This window comes from Dermacentor variabilis, chromosome 8, assembly GCF_050947875.1.
Source record: "Dermacentor variabilis isolate Ectoservices chromosome 8, ASM5094787v1, whole genome shotgun sequence".
Classification (NCBI taxonomy): Eukaryota; Metazoa; Arthropoda; class Arachnida; order Ixodida; family Ixodidae; genus Dermacentor; species Dermacentor variabilis.
Window position 1 is genome coordinate 155,668,233 of NC_134575.1, and position 22,418 is coordinate 155,690,650.

Here is a 22,418-nt window from a genome sequence, read left to right on the forward strand (position 1 = left end):
AAAATTTCGCTTGTCCCTGGGAAGTCATGTGGCTTATCAGGCTCATCTTGTGCTGAGGACATAGTATCAACGCTGTCTTGTCGTTAATATTGAGACCGGTTGTTTATTTTGATGTCGTTAGGCATGAGATCCCACCCAGAGCTGAAAAAGTGCTTTAAGTTTTGCTCACCAGATGGTGCCAAAGCATTTCATGCTGGCGGCATGGAACAGATTTTCAGACGATGACAGCGTATTAAAGCTAGATGTATTACACTGTGGTTAAAACATTGATCTAGAGGGATGTTTGAGATTTCTTTTTGACTGCACGATAGTATCTATTCGAACAACTATGTAAATTTGTCGCTACTTTTGTCACTATATCACGTCTATGTGGTTGTTCCAGGCCGTGACACGACAGCGCAACAGGTTGTGCCTGTCGCGCACTGAAATAGTCAGAAATCTACACTTGCTTTCACGGGAGTTTCAGGTTCCCAATCATGCCGTGCATTGAGCCCAGCTGCTGCGTGAACCCTGACAGCAATAATTTAGCGTGCATGAAATCAATGAGCAACTCCATTAATGACAGTGCACTTTATGTGAACATATGAGTTGATGTCAAAGACGGGCCACTTTCAATCTCATCATCACTGCCATTGCTGTCGTTCCTCCATTGTACAATGCTGCCATCAATTGGCCCACCGAAGATCACTTTGTATAACGAGGTACCCACTATCTGAACTCAGAAACTCCTCCATTGAAGCACCACCTGTCTCATAATCAATAGCGATGTGCTCCGAGAGCTCAGTAATGTCAGCGGCTTCCACCGCGTTGTCACCCATGGGGGTTTCGCCTTAGCACACAAAGCCAACCTTTTTTGTTGACTGGCATAGCCACTAGTTCCAACCTTCATGATCGTGGCATTACTGGTTTTCAGAACTGTCAATATCATTGACTGCACGAGCTTTCATTCCTTTGAGTCATGCAAAATTTGCAGCTTCGTCTCGAGTGACACAGCTTTGTGCTTTGTCAACACCATCATCAACTAACTGGGCTGTCCACTGCTACTGCTTCTTCGGGGCTGCTTCCGTGGCACATTTTCACTCTGAGTGAGAGAGAAAGACAGAGAATGTAGAAAGGATGGACACCGCTTCCACTTTTTGCCTTTTTTTCTTTTTCTCTTCTCTGGACGCACGATCACGGACGACGCAAAGCAGCTGGCATCATCTTTTGGAGCGCTGCGTCAAATCACGCCATCCCTGTGGCTTTCCCCATTGGTGCGCAGGTAGGATGCACTGCGTGCAATGGTGGCAGATACGAACTGGCGTAGGCAAACTTTTCACCCCCGTCTTGGCATCGTTCGTTATTGTCACGTTATTGTCACAATAATTCACAGGTATTGTGTGCATATGTTCTTTGTTAAATAAACAGTTCCTATCATTATTTTCACAATTGTCTTGTAAACAATAAGATTGTGTTTTTATATATGTATTTCTTTACCATTTTCCCAAAGAAATAGCGGGAACATTTTTTTTTATCAGGTTAGTTTTTCTCACGCTACTAACAGCAAAATATCCATGCTTAGTGTTCTTTTCAAGCTGTTGCGATATGTATAGTATAGGTTGTACTTCTTTTGTTAGCAGCGAGCTAGCAGCACCTCATGTCTGCTGTGACCCGCCCACAAGAGACTTGCGCTTATGCGAGCACAATATGTGCAATAAGTTGCGAGCTGCTGAAATAAAGATGTATGTATGTATGTATGTATGTATGTATGTATGTATGTATGTATGTATGTATGTATGTATGTATGTATGTATGTATGTATGTATGTATGTATGTATGTATGCGTGTATGTATGCATGCATGCACGCACGCACGCACGTATGTTTAGGGGGAACTTAATAACGCAAATGTCAAGCTCAGTCTGCATTAAAAATGCCATCCAGAAGGCAACATTTTTATTATTGTATCCCATATGCAGTCATAACATAGCGGTGTACATGCCTTTTTTCTCCTAGACCTAATGCATAAGTTGATACTTTCGAGTCACCTCATCATTAAAATATATATCATATGTCGTAATCATCATCAGCCTGTTTTATGTCCACTACAGGACGAAGGCCTCTCCCTGCTATCTCCAATCACCCTTCTCCTGTGCCAACCAATTCCAATTAGTGCCCATGAATTTCCTAATTTCATTGCCCCACCTAGTCTTCTGCCATCCTCGACTGCACTTCCCTTCTCTTGGCATCCATTCTGTAACCCTAATGGTGCGCCGGTTATCTAACCTGTGCATTACATGACCTGGCCAGCTCCATTTTTTTCTCTTAATGTCAATTAGATTATCAGTTATGTCCTTTCGCACTCTGATCCAAACCGCTCTCTTTCTGTCTCCTAACGTTATGCCTAGCATTCTTCATTCCATTGCTTTTTGCACGGTCCTTAACTTTTCAAGCTTCTGCGACATGTCAGCACCAGTAAAATGCACTGATTATACACCTTCCTTTTCAACAGCTTGGTTTGTCCTATGCCAAGTTTCGTCCTCACTGTTTTCAGGCTGCGTCCATTCTTTACGGTTTCGTCAGCCTTTCTCACGTTATAATTTCAAATATCACTTACTTTCTCCTTGTTGGCCAGTCTTGACACTTCCGCGAATTCTATCTTATCTCTTGAGTTGGACTCTTTCATTCTTTGTCGTTTCTTTATTAGGTCCTTTGTTCCTTGAGAGAGCTTGCCTACTGGTTGCCTTGGTGCCTTACCTCCCACTTCAATTACTGCCTCCGAAGCCAGCCTAGTTAGTTTCATTCATTACCTCTGTGTCATCTTCATCTCTCTGTTCTAAGGCTGCATATGTGTTTGCAAGTAACAGCCTGAATTTGTCTACTTTTACCCTTACTGCATTTAGGTTTGCCTGTTTCTTCTTGGCCAATTTTATTCTTTCTCTTTTCAAAGTGAAGAGAATCCTAGCCCTCATTAGCCTATGATCACTGCACTTTACCCTACCTATCTATGCTGGGATTGGCAGAAAGTATGAAATCAATTTCACTTCTTGTTTCACCATTAGGGCTTTTCCGGGTCCACTTTTTGTTGCTGCGCTTCCTGATGAAGGAGTTCATTGTTCACAGCTTATTCCTTTCCGCAAATTCCACCAGCATCTCTCCTCTAGTGTTCCTAGAATTGATGCCGTAGTTGCCAATTGCTTGTTCACCAGCCAGCTTTTCCCCCACTTTTGCACTGAACTCACCCATTACTACTGTATACTGAGTTTGCAACTTTCTCATTGCTAATTCAACATCTTCATAAAACTGATCCACTTCATCATCATCGTGACTGGATGGAGCGTAGGCTTGTACTGCCTTTAATTTATACCCTTTATTAAGTTTGATTATGACTACTGCTACCCTCTCATTAATGCTGTGGAATTTGTCAATGTTGCCCACTATGTCCTTATGGATTAGGAAACCTACCCCGTAATCTTCTTGTCTGGGAGACCTCTATAGCAGAAGACATGGCCTGTATAAGTACTGGAGTATAAGTACAGAAGACAGTACTGCATAAGCCTCACCAGTTCTAATCTCACTAAGGCCTATGATATCACAAACAATGCCTGATAGTTACTCAAAGAGTCCTGCTATGCAAGTCTCACTTGACAGAGTTTGGGTGTTAAAGGTTGCCAGGGTCAGTTTCCGTTGACATAATGGGACAATACAATGATATAATATGATATAATTATATGTGGTAACGTTATTAGTGGACTGCACTGTAATGAGCTGAAAGAGCGCATGAGGAGAGATGCGAGGTGAAAGAGGCCAGGCGATTCACAGTAGTTCTGCAGGGCCCTTGTACTTGGCTCAGTGATAAAGGCAACAACGACACACAATGCTAGTAACACTGAATAGTCTCCCACCTATTAGCAATTTCCTGTCCACACCTATTACCACCGATAGCTTGTTATCGATGGCTTCAATTTCAAATTTTGTTGCGCTCGAGGCACTTTCGGACAGCTAGAGTCATCCAGCACATAAAAGAGCTATTTTTCTATTTTTGCTTTTGTGTAATTTTTTTCGCTGCGGGGGATTTTTAAAGCGCCTTGTAGTTGGGCATCACAAGCACTCGTAGCTTCCGACACGACGTCAATGTCGCATGATGATGCTCTTCGGAAATGGCAAATTTCAACGGATTCCGATGAGTCTGCGTTACAATTTTTGATGGTGGTAGCAACCCAGACTCGGAAGATGATTTTGATTCATTGGACTTCAGCACAGATGGCGAAAGTGCATCAAATAGCCCTGGAACGTCAACAGATATCTGCTGGCAGGTTTCATTTTCTACTCGGAGCGTTTTTGTCGCTGCCGTGCTCAGGTTTAAAGGTATCCGGTGTGTTTTAAAGGTCACAATTCTTATCTGCAGGGTGTCAACGTCGTTTCGAGCAGGACCACTTGCCAGTGGCGGTGCAGAGGTTGCAGTTTTGCACAAGAAGGCGGCCGGGAGTGGACCTTGGCATTGAGCAACTACTGTGTTCCGCAGCGTTGCGCGGCGGTTCCCAAGAGCGGCCATGCGAGCACAACAGCCACTAGGGCTAACATTTTCCTTCGTATATAAAGAGCAGAAAGCTTATATTTACAAGATTGTTGTATATATGTAGCCTTTTTGTTAAAAAAGTAGATTTCAAATTTTTTTATGTTCTTTTGGTGTAAAGCAACATCAATGTTTTTACGGAGTTTTCGCTATCGCTATTTATTAAATAACTTTTTTTTCAAGGAATAGTTAATAAATGTTTGCTTGAAAATAATACCATTAGAAAGCACATTCGTTTTTCTACAAATCCATATCATACATTCTAATATCAAGCATTTGCAGTAGCTGTAAAAAAATTTTTCACTTGACTACCCAAAACTGCCTATTCTCTCACGCACAGAATTATGTTAATTAACCAAAAGGGAGCTGAAATCACTTCATTATATTTATTGTACTTAGTGCAACAAATGTCTGCCTTCGTGATGAACACTGCCTACCTGGCAATATTGATGAGGTGCAGTGGGTTACCAGCGGTAGAAGAAAAAAAGAAATAGGTAGGAGTGCATACGACCAAGTCATGACCGGCAGCTTATCGCTATCCTTGAAAATGATAAAGTGTACAATCACTGCATTCTACTGGTACTTAACATAGGGAGCTGAAGTTTGTAGGTTAACAAAGAAGCTTGAGAAGAAGTTAAAGAACATGCAATGAGCAATGGAATGAAAAAGGTTAAAAGGTTCCCGAACAACCCCTCAAGATGGCTGAAAAAACACATTCCATGGATAGCATACACTGGTGTGAACATCTGGGCACACAATTTTGCGCTTGTGTGCAGTGTGTGGGGCTCAGAAGTGGAATGCGAAGTCATCTTTTTCTCAAACACTCTCTTTTCAACAGAAGCCTTCTTCTCACCCTTTTCCGGGCTCCCATATTTCATCACATAGCAGATTCCCATACATGGCTGCCATTGGCCAATAGCAGACATCAATCAGTGAGCATCAGTCGGCTATCGTCTGCTCACGCTGGACTGTGCCTGCCCACCATAGGAATGAAACTTTGGCCACACTGCATATCAGGGTGTCATAGCCGTTGGCTCTTGCTAATTTCAATTACTGTGGCACATTCAACTAGCCTCGAACTATGCGAAACTTAAAGGGACACTTATGGCAAATATTAAGCAGAGCTAGATTGAAAGATCATGCTTTTGCAAAAATGAATTCTAAATTCGTAATGAAAACAGCTTTTTGCAAGCGAGAAAATGACGAAAATATAAAATCGGAGTGCCACAATATCTTGTCGACTATGGTACCTCTTATGTGTGGCGTCAGCCCCTCCGATTCACAGAGAGTGGCTGTGACCCACCATTGCAAATGGCATAATGTTTCTCTGTTGATAACGGCCGAAGCAGCAACCTGTGGCAACCTGTGGCCCTGCCGACTCTGGCAGCAGAGGCTCAAGTGATCGTAACTGGTAACCCGAAACCAAGCAGAGTAACAGAACAAGTCGGGCAAGCTGAACGCCTACCCCAGTTTGTGTATAGGGCTAAATAAAGACTCCACAAAAGACATAGCAATGGCACAGAGGGCGATCACGTGGAAACGTCAAGTACTCCACTTTTGTGCGGGCGGTTCAAGTTAAGAAGCAGCAGCAGGACCTTCGAGGGCCATTTCCTAGGCAAAAGAATGATATATTCACATTCATAAAATGATGATAGAGTTCTAGACAAATACTCTGTCGATCTACCACGACTTAATGCTTTCCTTTAGACCCACGTTACACCTTGTGATGAACAGCAGCGGTTCACACCTACCAAGGATAAGTGCCAGTGGCTAGAAGTGCTTCACATTGGATGCTACAAAGTGCGCCATCTGTGTTTGCCTACCGCCTGTCCATTACACGCACACCAGGCACGCAAGCCTGCGCTGTCGCCCTCTTGCACGTAGCCACAGGGTGCAGCAATGAGCTCGCTCGCTGTAATGCCATAGGTGAGGCATTGCACCACTCTATCACCACCGGCGCTCCTTCAGTGTGGAGGACATTGAGGGTGAACGGGAACACTCATACTAGGGCTTTTTGAAAAATTCTTTAGGTAATATATTACTGTGAGGTACCATAGCCATCCAAAGGAGCCTCCAAAAAAATTTCAGGGCCTTTTTATGAGACAGGAAGACAGTGATGCGGATTAGAAAGCAAATGGGGGTAGCCGATAACCTAGTAAAAAGCTATTATATTACTCATTGTTTTGCTTTGTTGCTAATTATTGTTTTCTGGTGTGGGGCACGACTTGTTTTTCCAACACTAAAATAGCTATATCTTCATCACCATCATCATTTACTGGACTCCTAAAGGCCCTTGTGGGGCTTTACATAAGGGGGGGGGGGGTGTTGCACACAAAATATAACACGTATAAGTGGGCAATCGAAACAAATAACAGCACACAGGCAATTATAGTAAAAATAAAAATGAAATGTACATAATAAAGTAGCAATTTATGCGTAGAACGAACAAAAATTAAAAAGCACACAGGCAACTATAGTGAAAGTCAGAAGGAAATGTACACGAAAATGTAGCAATTTATACATCAAGATAAAGCAGCAGGTTTTCTTTAAATTTTACAGGATCACGCTCAATGACAATAAAATTGGAAAGCCGATTCCAATCCTAAATCACGGCGGGCAAGAAAGATTGGTTAAACCCGTTAGTTGATCTATGTAAGTGTTGGATGCTCATGGAGTTGAATAGATGGGATGAAGTGTGGACAGGTGAAACTAGAAGCGAATCGTGCAGGTTAGGAATTAGGAAATGTGTAGTATAATTTGTAGAATAGGCATAAGCAAGGGCTAGTGGGCTGATACCAAGAGATGACTTAATATTACTAATGCTGTGGTGAAAATCGTAATCTGAACTAATAAAATGTCCATCAGTGTAGACATGTGGACTTGTTGGTGCAACATTTTGCATTTTGCCCAAGCAAAAAATAAGGTTGTAAAAGGCATTAAGAACAGCAGGAAGTGTTTAGAGGTATCTTTTAGTGCAAAGACACACAAGAATAACAACCCCTTCAGGGTAATTGTGTCTGAGAAAGGGACCTGGCAGAAGGAAATACTGGCCTACCGCTAAAAGCACCAAATCTTCTTGATATGAATGACCCCTTATTTGTGAAGAGTTCAGACCAAGTTTTAGAATTTTTTAAAGTGCACTCTGACAAGGGGCTGAACGCATTCTCTCCTGACATAAAGGACCTGTTATTGCTCTATTCCTCAATCTCACCACTTAACCTGCGTTGAAGAAAGTATAGACAAATTTGGTGCAGTGCAGTTTTGCAATGAAGCCGCAACTTCTGTTCAGAGTCTTTAAGCATTACTCAAGCAATATCTGAGCTCAGCGTTTATCCAGTGGAATAATGTTCCATTTCTACAGAAGCAAGGCATATGTATTGTTATGAACGGCCTGCAAGGGTACCGACCTACAAAATTTTCCCAGCCAGCCGCAGCTGTGGGGGTGGTGATATTTGGAGAATCAGACCTTGGAACGCGCCCAGCCTGCTGTGATGACTCGCTTCGTGCAAACAAGAATGCGCCTCGTCAACAACCCGTTGGCGCTGGCATGTCTGCTGCGGTGACTCGCTATGTAAGGACGAAAATACGCCACGTCCCCAAGCAAGAGGTGCCGGGATGTCGACACGCAGTCGACGGACCATGTATTGTTGGTGGATTTGCCGCCACCGTCCCGGTTTGCTTGAAGTGGTGGAACTCCTGGAAGGTGTTTTGCGGTGTGGTCTCATGGGTCCCAGAAGTGGTCAGTCAATAAACAGACGCGGCGGCCCCTGTCTGTGAGGTCAACTCTGGGACCAAGAGGGCTCAGGGCCTGCAAAAGACCTGCGCCTGCGAAAACCCTCTCACCTTGGTGTGGTCAGTGAAACCTGTGTGGAAGTGAGTGTGTAAACCCTACCCCTCAAAGGCGGGCCGGCTACGATGACTTTGGACGTGCCGAATTGGTTGCAGGTTGAACGGCCGTTTTTCCCTCACCTAGGGATCTAGGAAGGACAGTGTTTATAAGCAGCTGTGGCGCGGCTGCTGAGTATGCATTCTCTTTCAGTCATGCTAGACTGATGAACTGTAACGTTCTCATGTAGATACTAAAAATAAATCCCATATTACTTGTTCTCGATGAGAACAAGTTTCTCCCTTCAACAACGTCCTCAGAGGGGATAAGTTGGACAACGGCATGGGCCAGCTACCATCTATTTCATGCCCGACCCCAACCATTGCAGTATCCTGTCTAGTTTAGCGCCGGTCCTCAGCAACCTGTATCTTGCAGAAGTAGAGACTTGGCATAGAGGCTCAAGGGAACCTCAGTCTGCAGAGCATTCCAAAATGTCGGTTTCCTTTTGTTTGTTGACTGTTCTCATTTGTTTTCAAAAAGAATGTGAAGGTGGTTACAAGCATAATTTTAGAATGCCTTGGTCCCCTTGATGTGATCTTCGAAATGCAAATAGATAGGAGCATCCACTTTCTCGATCTACAATTTGTGTTGTCTGATGATCCCATCTGCTGGTGTTACAGCCTCTTTTATCGTACAGTTCTGCTCATTCCAAGCTTTCAAAAGGGGCACAGCAAAAATGTGTTTGAACAATGCACTAAGGAAGTCGTGCACTCATTAAATTTTTTTCCAGTTTTCAACAACAGGTAGTGCGGTTGAGTGAGGCTGCTTTTCCAAGCAATCATGTCAATCGCTGAAGCACTGCTCAAAGAAACGCAGTCAGGAGAGGGTGATTTCTCGACGTCAACCAATGCAGAGTCTGCTAAAAAAAAAGATCGCCATAATTCCTTACATCCACCGCTTATCACATAATCTGAAGGAGATAGGACTATGTGGAAAGGTTGACAGTATTCACTGCTCCAAACAAGCTTATCAGCTTGTGTGCAAAAACAAGATCATATAGTAAAACAAAGGATGCATGCAAAAGGCAGCACAGAAAAGGGTGTGCTAACTGTAGGACCTGTGTTATTACTTAATCTTATTGCCCTGTGGAAACATATCGGACAAACTGGCAGATGCATTAATGATAGGCTTAGGGAGTGTGGTATTGACCGAAGGTGGAAGTCAGACTCCAGCTGTCCCGAAGTAAAAGGCCATTTATTGAACATATACAACCAATATATATAATGAAGAACAGAAGCGCCACCTGGGGAATAAAGAACTGAAATGAATAACGAAACTGAATATAACATACTCCCTCCCTTATTTTTAGTGGTTAATTGTTAGTAAGTATTAGTAAGGAAAACCCCAAAGCATGCACACTGCACTTATTTACACATATTTACAACCTATGTACACAATGTCAGACCGTCAACTAATTGGTATGATAGTCTTGGAGCCAGGCCGGTGGCCGGCGCTCTCGGTTCGGCCGCGTTGGACGTCGCACTGGCGACGGGCTCGTTGACTGCTGCTGCGGTATGCCAGGAGACAGTGCCTGCGTCCTGGGAGAAGGAGGCTGTAGCACGGCAGGCTGCAGCACATCGGGAGACAGCGGCTGCGGCGTGGCAGGCTGTAGCACCTCAGGAGACCGCAGCTGCGGCGTGGCAGGTTGCAGCGCATCAGGAAGCTGTGACGTGGCGGGCTGCAGCTCATCAGGAGACTGCGGCTGCGGCGTGGCAGGTGGGCCTGGTTCCCAAGTGGCCCTCTCCGGAACCCTGGAAAGCTTGGAGGCATTCCACGTACGGCCGTCTCCAAGTCGGAAAGAGGCTGGTCCCCTCCTCTTGATCACCTCAGTTGGTGAAGAAGAGGTGCAGTCTCCCTTGAACCAAACGGATGGTTTTTTGACGCGGACAAAATTGCCTACGGCTATCTTCGTCTTCTTGGTGGCTCTCCTTTTGTCCGTGTAGTGCTTGCTGCTTTGCTGCTGACGCCTGACCTTTTGACGAAGTCGCGCCAACTCCTTGGCTGGGTCTTCAGCAAATGCTGGTGCTGAGAAACCCACGACATCCAGCCTGGTTCGGGGCATTCTACCATGCAGCAGGACTGCTGAGGCGACCCCGGTGGTGGTGTGCGGAGTACAGTGGTAAACGGCAAGGTATTCTGTGACAGCTTGCCGGAGTGGTCGTCTTTCGAGGAGTGAAGCTTGAATGAAATTCTTCAATGTGCGATTAAAACATTCTATTTGCCCATTGGCTTGGGGGTAGTATACCGAAGAATGTGAAAGACTGATGCCTCTGTTTTGCAGGAAAGTTATGAACTCACGTGAAGTGAACTGAGGTCCATTCTCACAAACAATCTCTTCCGGGTAGCCTTCACGGGCAAAAACACTTGTTAAAAAGTCTTTCACGGTGCTCGTGGACACTTCGCTGCAAAAATACACCTCTGGCCATTTAGAATGGTAGTCAACAAGCGTTACAGCAAATCTGCTGTTGTAAGCTGCATGCTCCAAAGGACCAACAATGTCTAGGCCAAGCTTTTGCCACGGTCGCTCAGGCCATTCAACAGGTTGCAACGGTGCTGGTGATGTTTTGGCGGACTTATCTGCCTCCAGACAGATATGGCAGTTTTTTACTGCCATTTCCACTTGCTTATCCATTCGTGGCCACCAGAACCGCTCACGCAGTCGCGCCTTCGCGCGCGTGATACCCGGATGTGTCTCGTGCGCGATGCCGATGATCTGAGCCGTGAGGGAGGACGAAACAATGAGGCGCTCTCCATGCAGAAGCAGATTATCGACAACAGAAAGTTCTTCCCGAATGGCGTAGAATGGTTTCACCTCTTCTGGTTTGGACTTCTTTGGCGGCCAGGAACTCAGCACGAATGACTTGACAGTTTCCAGGCAACTGTCGTTGAGGGCGGCCTGCCTGAACTTCTCAGTCATGCAGGCTGGCTCAATGAACGAGACAATTTCTTCCTCCTTAGCAATCTCTGCCTCCGAGGTAGGTGCTGGTAGCCGAGAAAGTGCATCTGCTACAGTGTTTGTGGACCCCTTGCGGTATTCAACAGTGAAATTGTAGCAAAGCAGTCGTGCACTCCAGCATGCGATTCGGAGTGGGCGTCTTCCATGTCCTTGTGACGACAGCAAGGACACCAGTGCCTGGTGGTCCGTTCGAATTGTGAAATGGCGACCCCACAGGTACGTGTGCCATCGCTCACACGCCCAAATGCACGGAAGAGCTTCTCGTTCCCCGACTGAATATTTTCTCTCTGCAGGCGACAGTGTACGAGATGCGAAAGCGACTGTGCGGAGCTCGTGGCCACTTTGTCGCTGCAGGACTGCTCCCAGCCCACAGTCAGACGCGTCGGTCGACACAATGACTGGCAATGACGGATCGATCATCTGGAGGACTGTACTCGACGAAAGCATTTCCTTGACTCTCCGGAAGCTGCTGTCTGCTTCGGCAGACCAGATGAATGGCTCATTTTTGCGAAGTAAGACTCTCATAGGCTCAACCACTTGTGCCAAGTGTGGAACAAACTTGGAGTAGTATTCTACGAGGCCCAGGAATGAACGAAGGGCGGCCACATCAGTTAGCACTGGTGTGTTAACTATGGAGTCTACTTTCTCTGGAAGTGGCGAGATACCACGTGCAGTGACCTTGTGCCCTAGAAACGCAAGTTCTGGAACGTCGAAAAGGCATTTGTTGTTCAGTTTCAGACCTGCGTTCTTCATCTTTTGCAGCACGGTCTTCAAGTTTGAAAGGTGCTCTTCTGTGGTCTTGCCAAAAATGATGACATTATCAATGTAGAACAACACGCCAGGGCAGCGGTCAAGGATTGTCGCCATCATTTTCTGAAATGCCGCTGGGGCAGAAACCATCCCAAAGCAAACTCTTTTAAAACGGAAAAGGTCATCATGAGTGATGAAAGCTGTCAGATCCCTGCTGTCAGGGTGCAAGAGAACCTGATGGTAAGCGGAAGCCAAGTCAAGTTTGGAGAAGTGTGTAGCGCCTACCAAAGCGTGAAGCAGCTCCTCTGTATGGGGCAGTGGGAAACTGTCTGGAACAATAGCTTTGTTCGGCTCTCAAAGGTCTACGCATATCCTGATGCTACTGCCTTTCTTGTTAACAACAACAATGGGGGACACCCATTCAGAAGCATCGATCCACTCGATGATGTCAAGGCTCAGCAACCTTTGAAGCTCATTTGATACTGGTGACCGGAGAGGATACGGCAGACGGCGAAGCTTCTAAGTTACAGGCTGCACGCCTTGCCGTGTCTTGATGCGATGCGTGAACTCCTTAGCAAGACCCAACTCGGGACTGAAAAGTGAACTGAGCTCACGTGCTAAGGCTGGCGGAAGAGCTTTGTTATGGGGCTGCGTGCTTGACGGTGTGGAAATAAAACAGGATAGCGGGTCAACAACAGTCGGCTGCGGAGCAATGGACATGTATAAGCACTTGAGAGCAGAAGCCTCAATGCGAAGATCCAAGGCTTTAATGCCATCAAGGCCGATCAGACAAGTTCCTCGGTGAACAACATAAAAACGTAGAGAAGCTGTGCGGCCTTTAAACCGAACGTCTGCCTGGAAACAACCTAGCACTGGAATCGGCCGTTAAGAGTAGTCAAACAGACTAACATGCGGAGCAGGCAGGAGCGGAACGCTCTGAAAATATCGACTGAGTCCTTGCTCCGACAGGATTGAAACAGACGGCCCTGAATCAACAAGGAATGTCAAAGTGACATTCGCGACTTGCACTTGAATATGAATTCCGCTACGCACGGAATGTTGCACAGTCAAAACTTCCTCAGCACTGCTGGATGACGAAACAACTTCATGAAATTCAACTTCACGGACTCTGCCTTGCATTTGGGTTAGCTTGCAGTTGCATACCCATTGAAAGTGGCCCTTGCGACCGCAAAACTAACAAGTCTTGCCATGCGCTGGGCACTGCGGCACTGACGCGATGTGGTCCAGCGAGCCGCATCGGAAACAATGTGGCGAGCCGGAGCGGCTACTCTGTTCTCGGTTCCGCTGAGGGGGGCGGTTCCGCTGCGGCGCACGTGAGCAGCCCGCGCTCCTCGTTAAATTCTGCTCTAAGGTGGCTGCCGGTTGTGAATTCCTTTTTTTCGAAGAATGCGACGGTGGTTTTTGACGCTGCCGCAATGAAATTGCTTCGACCGAAGCAGAAAGCTCCTTTAGCTCTTCAGCCGCCTGCTCAAACTGAAGTGCAATTCGAACAGAATTCTCGAATGAAAATGTGGAACCCTCGAGCAGTACCCGCTCACGTAAGCGAGTGGAAGCTACGCCGGCTACGAACTGGTCCCGCAGAGCATCATCTTGCAAGGCAAACGAACAATGTGACGCTAGCTCCCGCAGAGCGGCAACAAAGTCATGAACGGACTCGCCTGTGTGTTGGCTGCGGCGGTGGAAGCGATGACGCTCAATGATAACGTTGCACGACGTCGAAAACTGGTGCCGTAATGCGGCGAGTGCAGAGTCGTATTCGTCAGGAGGGGCCACGACAGACTTGTCATCAGCGAGTGTTGCGGCACTTGGCGCAGCGGGTGCTGCGGCACTGGTCCCTGCATGTAGCGTCTGATAAATACGCTGGCTCTCCGCCCCCAAACAATGCAAAAGAATAGCCTTGCGTTGCTCCGGCTTGAATGCGGCGGCTCCGGATGTCAGCAAGTACACGTTGAAAATCTGCTCCCACTGCTCCCATGGCAATGAGGGACAGCCGGGGGTCGGAAGAAAAAACGGTGGCAGAGCAAGCCCGGGGAAGCTCATGGTGGGCGGATACGGACGGCGCAGCGGGGCTGGGGGTACGTTCACGACATTCTCGTCGCCAATGTGGTATTGACTGAAGGTGGAAGTCAGACTCCAGCTGTGCCGAAGTAAAAAGCCATTTATTTAACATATACAACCAATATTATAACGAAGAACAGAAGCGCCCCCTGGGGAATAAAGAACTGAAATGAATAACAAAACTGAATATAACAGGGAGCACTCCAATAAAGTTAACAAGCCTTCGCCGGATGGCTTCCTCACAATTCATTGTCATAAGTGCAGGTGCCTTCTGCGACCTGAAGATACAGTTGCTATCGGGAGAAGCAAATGCAAATTAACTTGTCTCTTCATTGAAAGTGCTCGCACTGAAGAGTTTGGTGATGCTTGTGTTAGCCAATAATCCATGTCCCTATGAAAGAAAGAGTTGGAATTCCTGTGCATGCATTAAAAATAATAGTTTTTGCCTAGTCTGCAAGTGAGTTGTACTATCATTTGCTCTGTTTCCTTGTCGGTAGGCACACGCATTAAAAAAAAAGAGCGAGAGAAAAAAGTGAGGGTATAAAAGTGGCGTCCATCTGGGAAATAAATTGTTGGAAGTTAGTGCCAGCGTGTGTGTGTTTTCTCTTCTACGTCCTCTTGCTTTTTGCGCTACAAAAAAAAACTGCGAAATAATAAAACATGCTGCGTGATTCTGGATGGATTCTATGCTATTCATTAAGTTTGATGAGGGGACCAAATTGCAGATGCATACTCAAGTTTGGTACGTAACGAAGGTTCACGAATCGATGATGGAGGCAAGGAAAGCAATTATTCAATGAAACCCATTATTTTTTATGCGTCAACGGCAAGTTGAGTGATGTGCTTATTCCATGTTAGTTTGCTGCTGATTAGGACTCCTCTAAGTACTTATATGATTCAACCTTGGATATTATGGATGACTTTAGTGCACAAAGATAGGTAATATTGGAACTCTTACATGAGATATGCATAAACTTGCACTTGGTGATGTTAAGTTCAATCAACCAATCTGAACACCAGTTTGCGATTATTTGTAAGTAATTTTGTAGGGTTGCCTAGTTATGCATCAGGTTACGCATTTCGCAAGTGCATATTTAAGCACAGCCCCTGTTCCTGCGACGAGCATCGGCGGCGCTTGCCCTTTCCTACCTGTTTTTCTCCCGCTTTCCTCTCCCTACTGGCTCTGAGCCATGCTCCCTCAAGGGCCGCGGAAGGTAGCGCTAACCTTTCCTTTCTCAACATGAACCACTTTTCTCTCGGCGGTGCCTTTGCGCCACCGAGACGTCAGACGTTTTCGGCATGCCTCGCTTGCAGCCCGTCACGCCTGCTGAAATGCCATCCCCTCTACACTTGGACGTGCGCACCGTCAGCTGCCCCCTTCGGAGCATGCACAGAACGATACTCAACCCATGCACTGCTTCGAACGGCTGTCTGCGACCGTCAGCAAAGCGGCCTGGGCACTTTTTCTCTCTATGCCATGCATGGTGGGATGGCACAGTCATCGCAACGAACACACGGATGGAGCAACAGCCATCTCGATGTTAGGCACATCACACCGTGTTGGCTGCGTCCGGTTACGTTGGCTGTGCCAGTGCGTCAAACTATAGACGTCGTCGTTTTCACCAACGTGACATAGCGTGTGTGCGTGCTGACGCTATGTCAGGCTATATATGCATCTTAACTGAGCGATTTTTTTTTACTGATTAGTTCAAATTTTGTATAATTCGAATTTCCATAGCATCCCCTAAGAATTCGAATTAACAAGCTTTTACTGTGCTACATCTTACAAGCCTCACCTTGTGGAGAAAAACAAATGCAAAAAGATATCAAACAGACTCAACAAAATCATGCAAGCAAGCAAGTGTCCGATAGAAAATGTTATTCAATCAATACGGCGGCACATGCTGCACAAATTTAGCCGTCATTTGACCGAAAAGAAGTATGTGCACCTGTGCACCCCATGTTGCAGGATTTAACAATATTTCCAATCAGTAAGCTGTTTGCTTACATGGTTTCGGTGAGGCTGTGTGGTAATTTTTTGTTTATTTCCATTTCACTACCAGGTGGTGCTTGTAAGAGGTGTATAAGTTACCATGCCTTTCAGTAAAACAATGTAGTTGAGACGTCCATTCCACCCTGTGTTGTGCACAATTACAAGCCATGCTTGACAGTACATGACCCTCAACCAAGGCGCAGCCTGTAGTGTCACCAGTGGCTGGTACGACTGCCACACTCAGCAGCACAGCCAGTGGGCCAGTGCACTGACCAGTAGTTTTCAGCTGCTGCATCAGACGAGCAGTACAGTGGCTAGACGGGTTAGGTGTGCCACCTGCCGGGTGTGAAGCGTAGTTCAGCGCTTCTCCACTTAATTTTGACAAACACTGCGCTGCAATCGGAGGCCTGTCACAAGCGGTGCATGTCGTGCACTGCTGCAGCCGTATTACAGCGGAAATGTGGCATATTTATCACTGTATATAAACAGGAAGTGGTCTTCACAGCGATACCATAAACAGTTACAGATTTCTGAATGCAGTGGAGCACAGTAACTTGCGAAGGTAATCTAGCTGCCTTGTCCATCAGCTATTTGTTTCCCAGTTTGAGAAGCAAAAATATACAGCTCTTAACGCTGTTTTGTTCGATAAACACGTTAAAATTGACTTTATGAAGAGCAGCACAAATTATGGACAAACAAAAAAGTCCTTCATCAGTTGTTCTAAAAGGAGAGCTAGAGTTGAAATTCATTTTACGAATCAGCAGGTGCTGTACGGGAACGTAATTCATGCAGGGTGTATTGTTATACCCTAAAATGTGTAGTGAAAATGACTTGGTCTGAAAGAAGGTAAAATACAATCGAATAAGTATTGATATTCACAGAACTAAACGTGTGGCTTTATTCCCTGGCTTTATTTCATTGCCTGTATAGGTGCTATTATAAACAAGATGTATGGTAATTTGTGCGGAGCTGCAGACATTTGCAATATAAATGAACAACTTTTTTGCCAATAGAAATAAACTTGTTTTTCTAAAAAAAAAAACATTTTTTACCTTTTTCGATGATCTATGAATAACTATGATCTATGATGCGAATAGCAGCTTGTAGCATGGAAAATAAGTTTGTGCTCTTGATGGTCGTACACGTATACAGTCAAACCTACTTATAACAATATTCAAGTGCTATGAAAATTCCATTGTTATAACCGATGATTGTTACAACCAGGTTGCATGAAAAAAATCAAAATAGGGGGACAGCAGAGCTGTACTGAGAAAATTATACTAGCGGGGATGCCAGTGCCCCTCCCCACCGCGTTCAGAATGGCACTGCTATAAAAACTGCAAAGAGGGGTCACGGGGGGCAAGCGATGCCTTGGCGGAGCTCGCACATCACTTTGGTGGCCCCAAAAGGGGCCTTCTTAGAAAATGCGATAAGGCTGTCGCACCAGCCTGTCACCTTGAGAAATCCAGAAGAAACACTGGGGCGAGATGGCCACAAGCATCTCACCGCGTACGTCTCGCTGGCTTGCAAGAGAAAACTCTATGCCCGACAGCCATGCTTGCCTGGTGTGAAACTTCTCCAAGGCATCCAGGTGCTCCCCATAGTGGAGCAGAAGATTCCTCGTGAGAACGAAGCCCCAGAGGAACTGAATCATCTGCCGGGCCTCTTGCGAGGACAACATTGAGGCAGCCTGCTCTACAGCGTAATCACTGCCGTCGTCGCTGTCACTATCCAATGCAAGCATGTTCACGATTATCACCTCATTGGTTAGAAGCACTTCATTTCCATATCTACAGCAGTGCACTTTCTTTTCACCGGCAACGTCGTGCACTGCCAATGATCAGCGGGTGGATCAGTCATCTTCCGTTTCAGTGGCAAGTCAAATGAGGCAGAGAAACCATGTGGCCAGAAACAACTTCAATGCAACCAACAAAGATGAGCACGAGTGGCTTAATCTGTTGACAGAACTCCACAGAATGAGGGGCCAGCGAGCAATCTTGGAGCAGTGCAGTTGGTGCAGTCCACCTTGTTTCTAAGGGTGGCATGGGCCCAGCCCATTCGGGTTCCGAGAGGTGGAAGAGCAACGGGAGAGAGGCACACGGAGAAGGCTGGAAAATGAGCACGTGGTGGCAGTTGGGGCAGCGCGCCATCGTGCAGTGGCTAAAATTTTTCGGTTTCTTTTCAAGGATTTCGCATTTCACTACCTTTCAGCACGGACACCCAGCAGCCAGACTTGATCGTCATAACCAATAATGCGGCATCGGGGCATTGTAGTAAGCGGGTTATTTCCCCATGGAAAACATACAAAGTTGACAGTGCAGCAGCTTCACATTGTTATAACTGATATGTTGTTAAAACCAGTATCGTTATAAGTGGGTATGACTGTATTTGAATGTAATTAGGGTAATATTCGGTCACACGCATAAACCAGCAGCTCCAAGCTTTTACAACAAACTATGGGACCCTCGTCTGTATATTATATCTAACCCATTCACTGTATTTATAGCTTAATAAACTAAATAAACTCAAAATGAAACGCAGCACTGCGTCACAGTGCTCGAATACATGTAGCGTAACATAAGGTGCTTTCTTATTAGGAGCCAAGTTCTTGCTTGTCACAAGAAAGTGCAGGAGGGTTATGTCGCTTGATAATACCTGCTTGCAAGTTCATGTTTGTGCTGCTCACAAAGAACCATTCCAGAAGGCCTCAGCTGGAAAGAGGAACAGTGCATGCAGCAGCCATGTTCTTGTGAACTGCGGCCGCTACACTTGAAGATGAATTTTATTCTGCTGTGTGGCTGTTGATAGTTGTCACTGTACTTGCCAAAACGTTTTCAAGCTTCTCACACTAAATCATTTTGTTGACCGTCTTGCAACAGGTTCACTTTCTTGCTAGCGTAAAAATACTCATTCTTCACTTGCTCAACACGCGTCATTTTCATTCGCATCCTCTTTGCTTGAAGCGCGTGTTCACATTTGGCTCGCTGATTTTTCAGGATTATTTTGGTGACTTCGACTGGCATCCTGTCGTAGTCTTGCTTATTCTTTCTGCAGGAGTTTTCTTCAGCTGGAGCATCGTAAGATAAAAGAAACGGTGTCACTCATTGGCCGCAGATGGACCTTAGGAATGGAGCTGCACCATACACTCAATGAAATGCTCCTCGAAGTGGCGCTCTGACACAACTAATGCAGTTGAAACATTTTCTTAGCACAGTGATGTGCAAGCTCACGTTTCTCCGAAAGTTCTGGGTCTCGTGGCATAAAAATAAGTGATATTTAGTCTGTGGCTTGCGTGTTTGTAGCCGAACTTACGATTCAACGGAAGGTAAGGTGTGGCCCTATGGCTAGTCTTCTTCTGTGTAGGAACACTTTCAGTCTGTCTCGAAGCCCAAAAAGCTTCTCATTCACAAACATTCCCCACAGTAATCACTTCGCTTCTTAATCTTCTATGCAAATTACGGGAACTCTGAGAACTATTGGAACTGTGAGCAAAGCGTACCGTGCCGTCAGCATGTTAACCGACGACTTAAATGACCACTTTTAAAAATTACTCATTGTAGCAAGAAACATGCACTCTCTCAACATAATTTAGCCATTTCTTTTTTAGGTTTTAATGTGCAAACTGATTACTTAACCTCATAACCTCATAGCAGAGTGCAGGGTTGTCTGCCAAATTTCGATAACACCATCAGCAAGCCAAGCAGAAATGATCCCTAGGCACCTGTCAGTCAAAATACACCACACATCTCACCTCGTGCCTCGTCTTTGAGCCGCTGCACCATGAAGCTCATAGCCTCCTTCTCGTCCAACTCACTCTCGAGGAAGGCGTTGCGCTCAATAGCCTGTATCGGAAAAACAATGCGTTCTCAAAAAGAAGCAGCATTAAAGACTTTTTTTTCATTGGACTAGTATGCCATGTTGCACAGAACACTGAACCTTAAGAAAAATGTTGCTAAGTGACGATTTCTGAAAATTTCATCTCATTTTACATTTTAATTGTTCCTGAACGCATTAATACTAACGTTGAGTAATCACCTGCAGTGGCGAATCCCCCATTAGAATGTAAAAAGGCAAAATGGGCTGTTAATCTCAAAATGGTGCTTTGCCTAGAAAAGTGGCTTTGATAGCTAACTACCGTACTTACTCGCATAATGATCGCACTTTTTTGTCAATAAAATTGACGCAAATTAAGGGGTGCCATCATTCCGCGAGTTAAATTTCCCGCAAAAGGAAAAAGCTTTTTTTTCATCCCGCGTTTGCTGTGGGATGACAACAGGTCAACAAATAGGCGGCTGCCACTGTATGTAGTGCGAGACACCAAAACAAAAATGGCAGCAGGCGGAGCAAGCCGAACGCGGCGAACGCGATTTTTTTCTTCTCGTGAGTACATTACATGCATTGAAACAGTTGCTTCCGTATCAGCAATGAATAATATTGTTAATATTGGCAAGTATGTGGCAATAACATAGCCATGTCCACTTTAAGTGGACAGAAACAGATGGGTGCGCTTAGCTGCCAGTGACATAGAAACACATGGCGGGCATGCTGCGGAAACTGCGGCATTTGTCTTCACTACTATCCTAATACAGCGGCACGTTTCCGCTAAGGGTGGGTGAATATCTTAGCTGTGTTACAAGCGTCAACGTATGAATAGGGTACACTTCTAACCAATCAATAATAATCAGTCAGGCTGCTATTATTGCCGCTTACGATTTGTTGTGTGTTCACGAGTGCAGACGAGAATCGAAAGGCACCTCTTTTGTTGTTGTTGTTGTTGACCAAAACCATTATAAAGCCTACACATAATTAAGGCAAGTTTGGTTGTAGCTTTTTTTTTTTTGTCATGGAAGTGTGGAAAAGTGATGAAAGGAATCAAATGAGGCATCTGCTTAAGAATGTTTGGTGCGTGCAGACCGCTTGGTTTGTCTTTAAGAGTCGTTCGCATAGCATTCGACAGATGGTAAGAGCGATCATTATTAGCTAGACTTGGCACACGACATATCACTGCGGCAAGTTCAGGGTACGATCATTACACGGGAAATAAAAAAAATCTAATTTTGCCGACAAAATTCAGGGATGCGATCATTACGCGAGTGCGATCATTATGAGAGTAAATATGGTAATAAGCTACTTGGTATGTCTTCAGGAGTAGTGACAAACGAGGCAATAAAACTGGAGCTGAAGCGGTATTCAGCATAGTCGAAGCCGCATGAATTTTGGCAACACAATTTACTAGCTATTAACAACAACAAAAAAAAAAAAAGACTAGAAATGTTGCTTTTAAAGGCAATGTTGTTGCTTGACAAATTTTGCAATTTTTTCACCAACACTAACATGAGAGTCATGTAGCATACAAGCTGCCGCTACTGCAGCTGAATGCAATGGAGCAAGGCAAACAAGGAAATCTGTGTGCACAAAAACCCCACCACATACGTTTTTGTCATCTGCTTTTCATTCATACAAATCTCTTCTGTGGCTTGATTGGCCGTGCTTATGCAAGGAGCATAAGAATTACCAACCAGCCAAAACAGAATGCATCTTGTAAACTTCAATGAGTCTCCCAATGTTTAATCATAATCATTATTACTACTTTGCAGCCACATATACAGTAGAACCTTGTTGATATGACCCCATTATGTACGATTTTCTGCAGCCAATGTTTGCCATCGAGAACATAGAAAATGACCCAACACAGTTAAATTCTTTCATGCTAGTTAATACGTTCCCCAAAAACACTATCTTTCGGAACCAATGTTCCGTAAGTAACTACATTCTAATGATATGACACGTTTTCCGGGTGCTAGATCCCACATAAACATTGAAAGGCGCAAGGTGCGACAAACAGTAGCTGCCTGCCACGACAGCTTCCCTGCAATACTCACCCACCCATCTGACGTGAAAACACCGCTGCGCATTCAGTTTCTCATTCTAGTACCAGCAAATATACCGGGTTGTTGCATGCTGCATTCACAGCTGTAGCTGTCAACTCTAATGCGCTAAGCATTACCTAGTATCCAATTCACAACATGTGGTCCCATTGGAAGTGTACAGCATACTTTTAATAGGAGACAACCTAAACGTGCTGCTGTTTCCTGCTGTAGGTGGTGCAAAGTGAGCGTCACGTTTTGCTCTGGCGGCATTGTAGGCATTGTATTCCACTGGTACCCACCAGCTTGATTTTGTTTCGGTTTTCCATCACT

At 45.3% G+C, this 22,418-nt stretch overlaps 1 protein-coding gene across 7 annotated transcripts in view; it reads right to left on the bottom strand.

The window, feature by feature from the left end:
• Window positions 1-22,418, bottom strand: part of LOC142590689 (nuclear distribution protein nudE-like 1) — a 400,224-nt gene that overhangs the window by 144,366 nt on the left and 233,440 nt on the right. For all 7 annotated transcript variants that reach the window (XM_075703108.1, XM_075703106.1, XM_075703107.1 and 4 more), the window contains exon 6: window positions 19,970-20,060. In XM_075703108.1, the coding sequence (XP_075559223.1) occupies window positions 19,970-20,060 (91 nt within the window). The remainder of the gene's footprint in view (window positions 1-19,969; window positions 20,061-22,418) is intronic.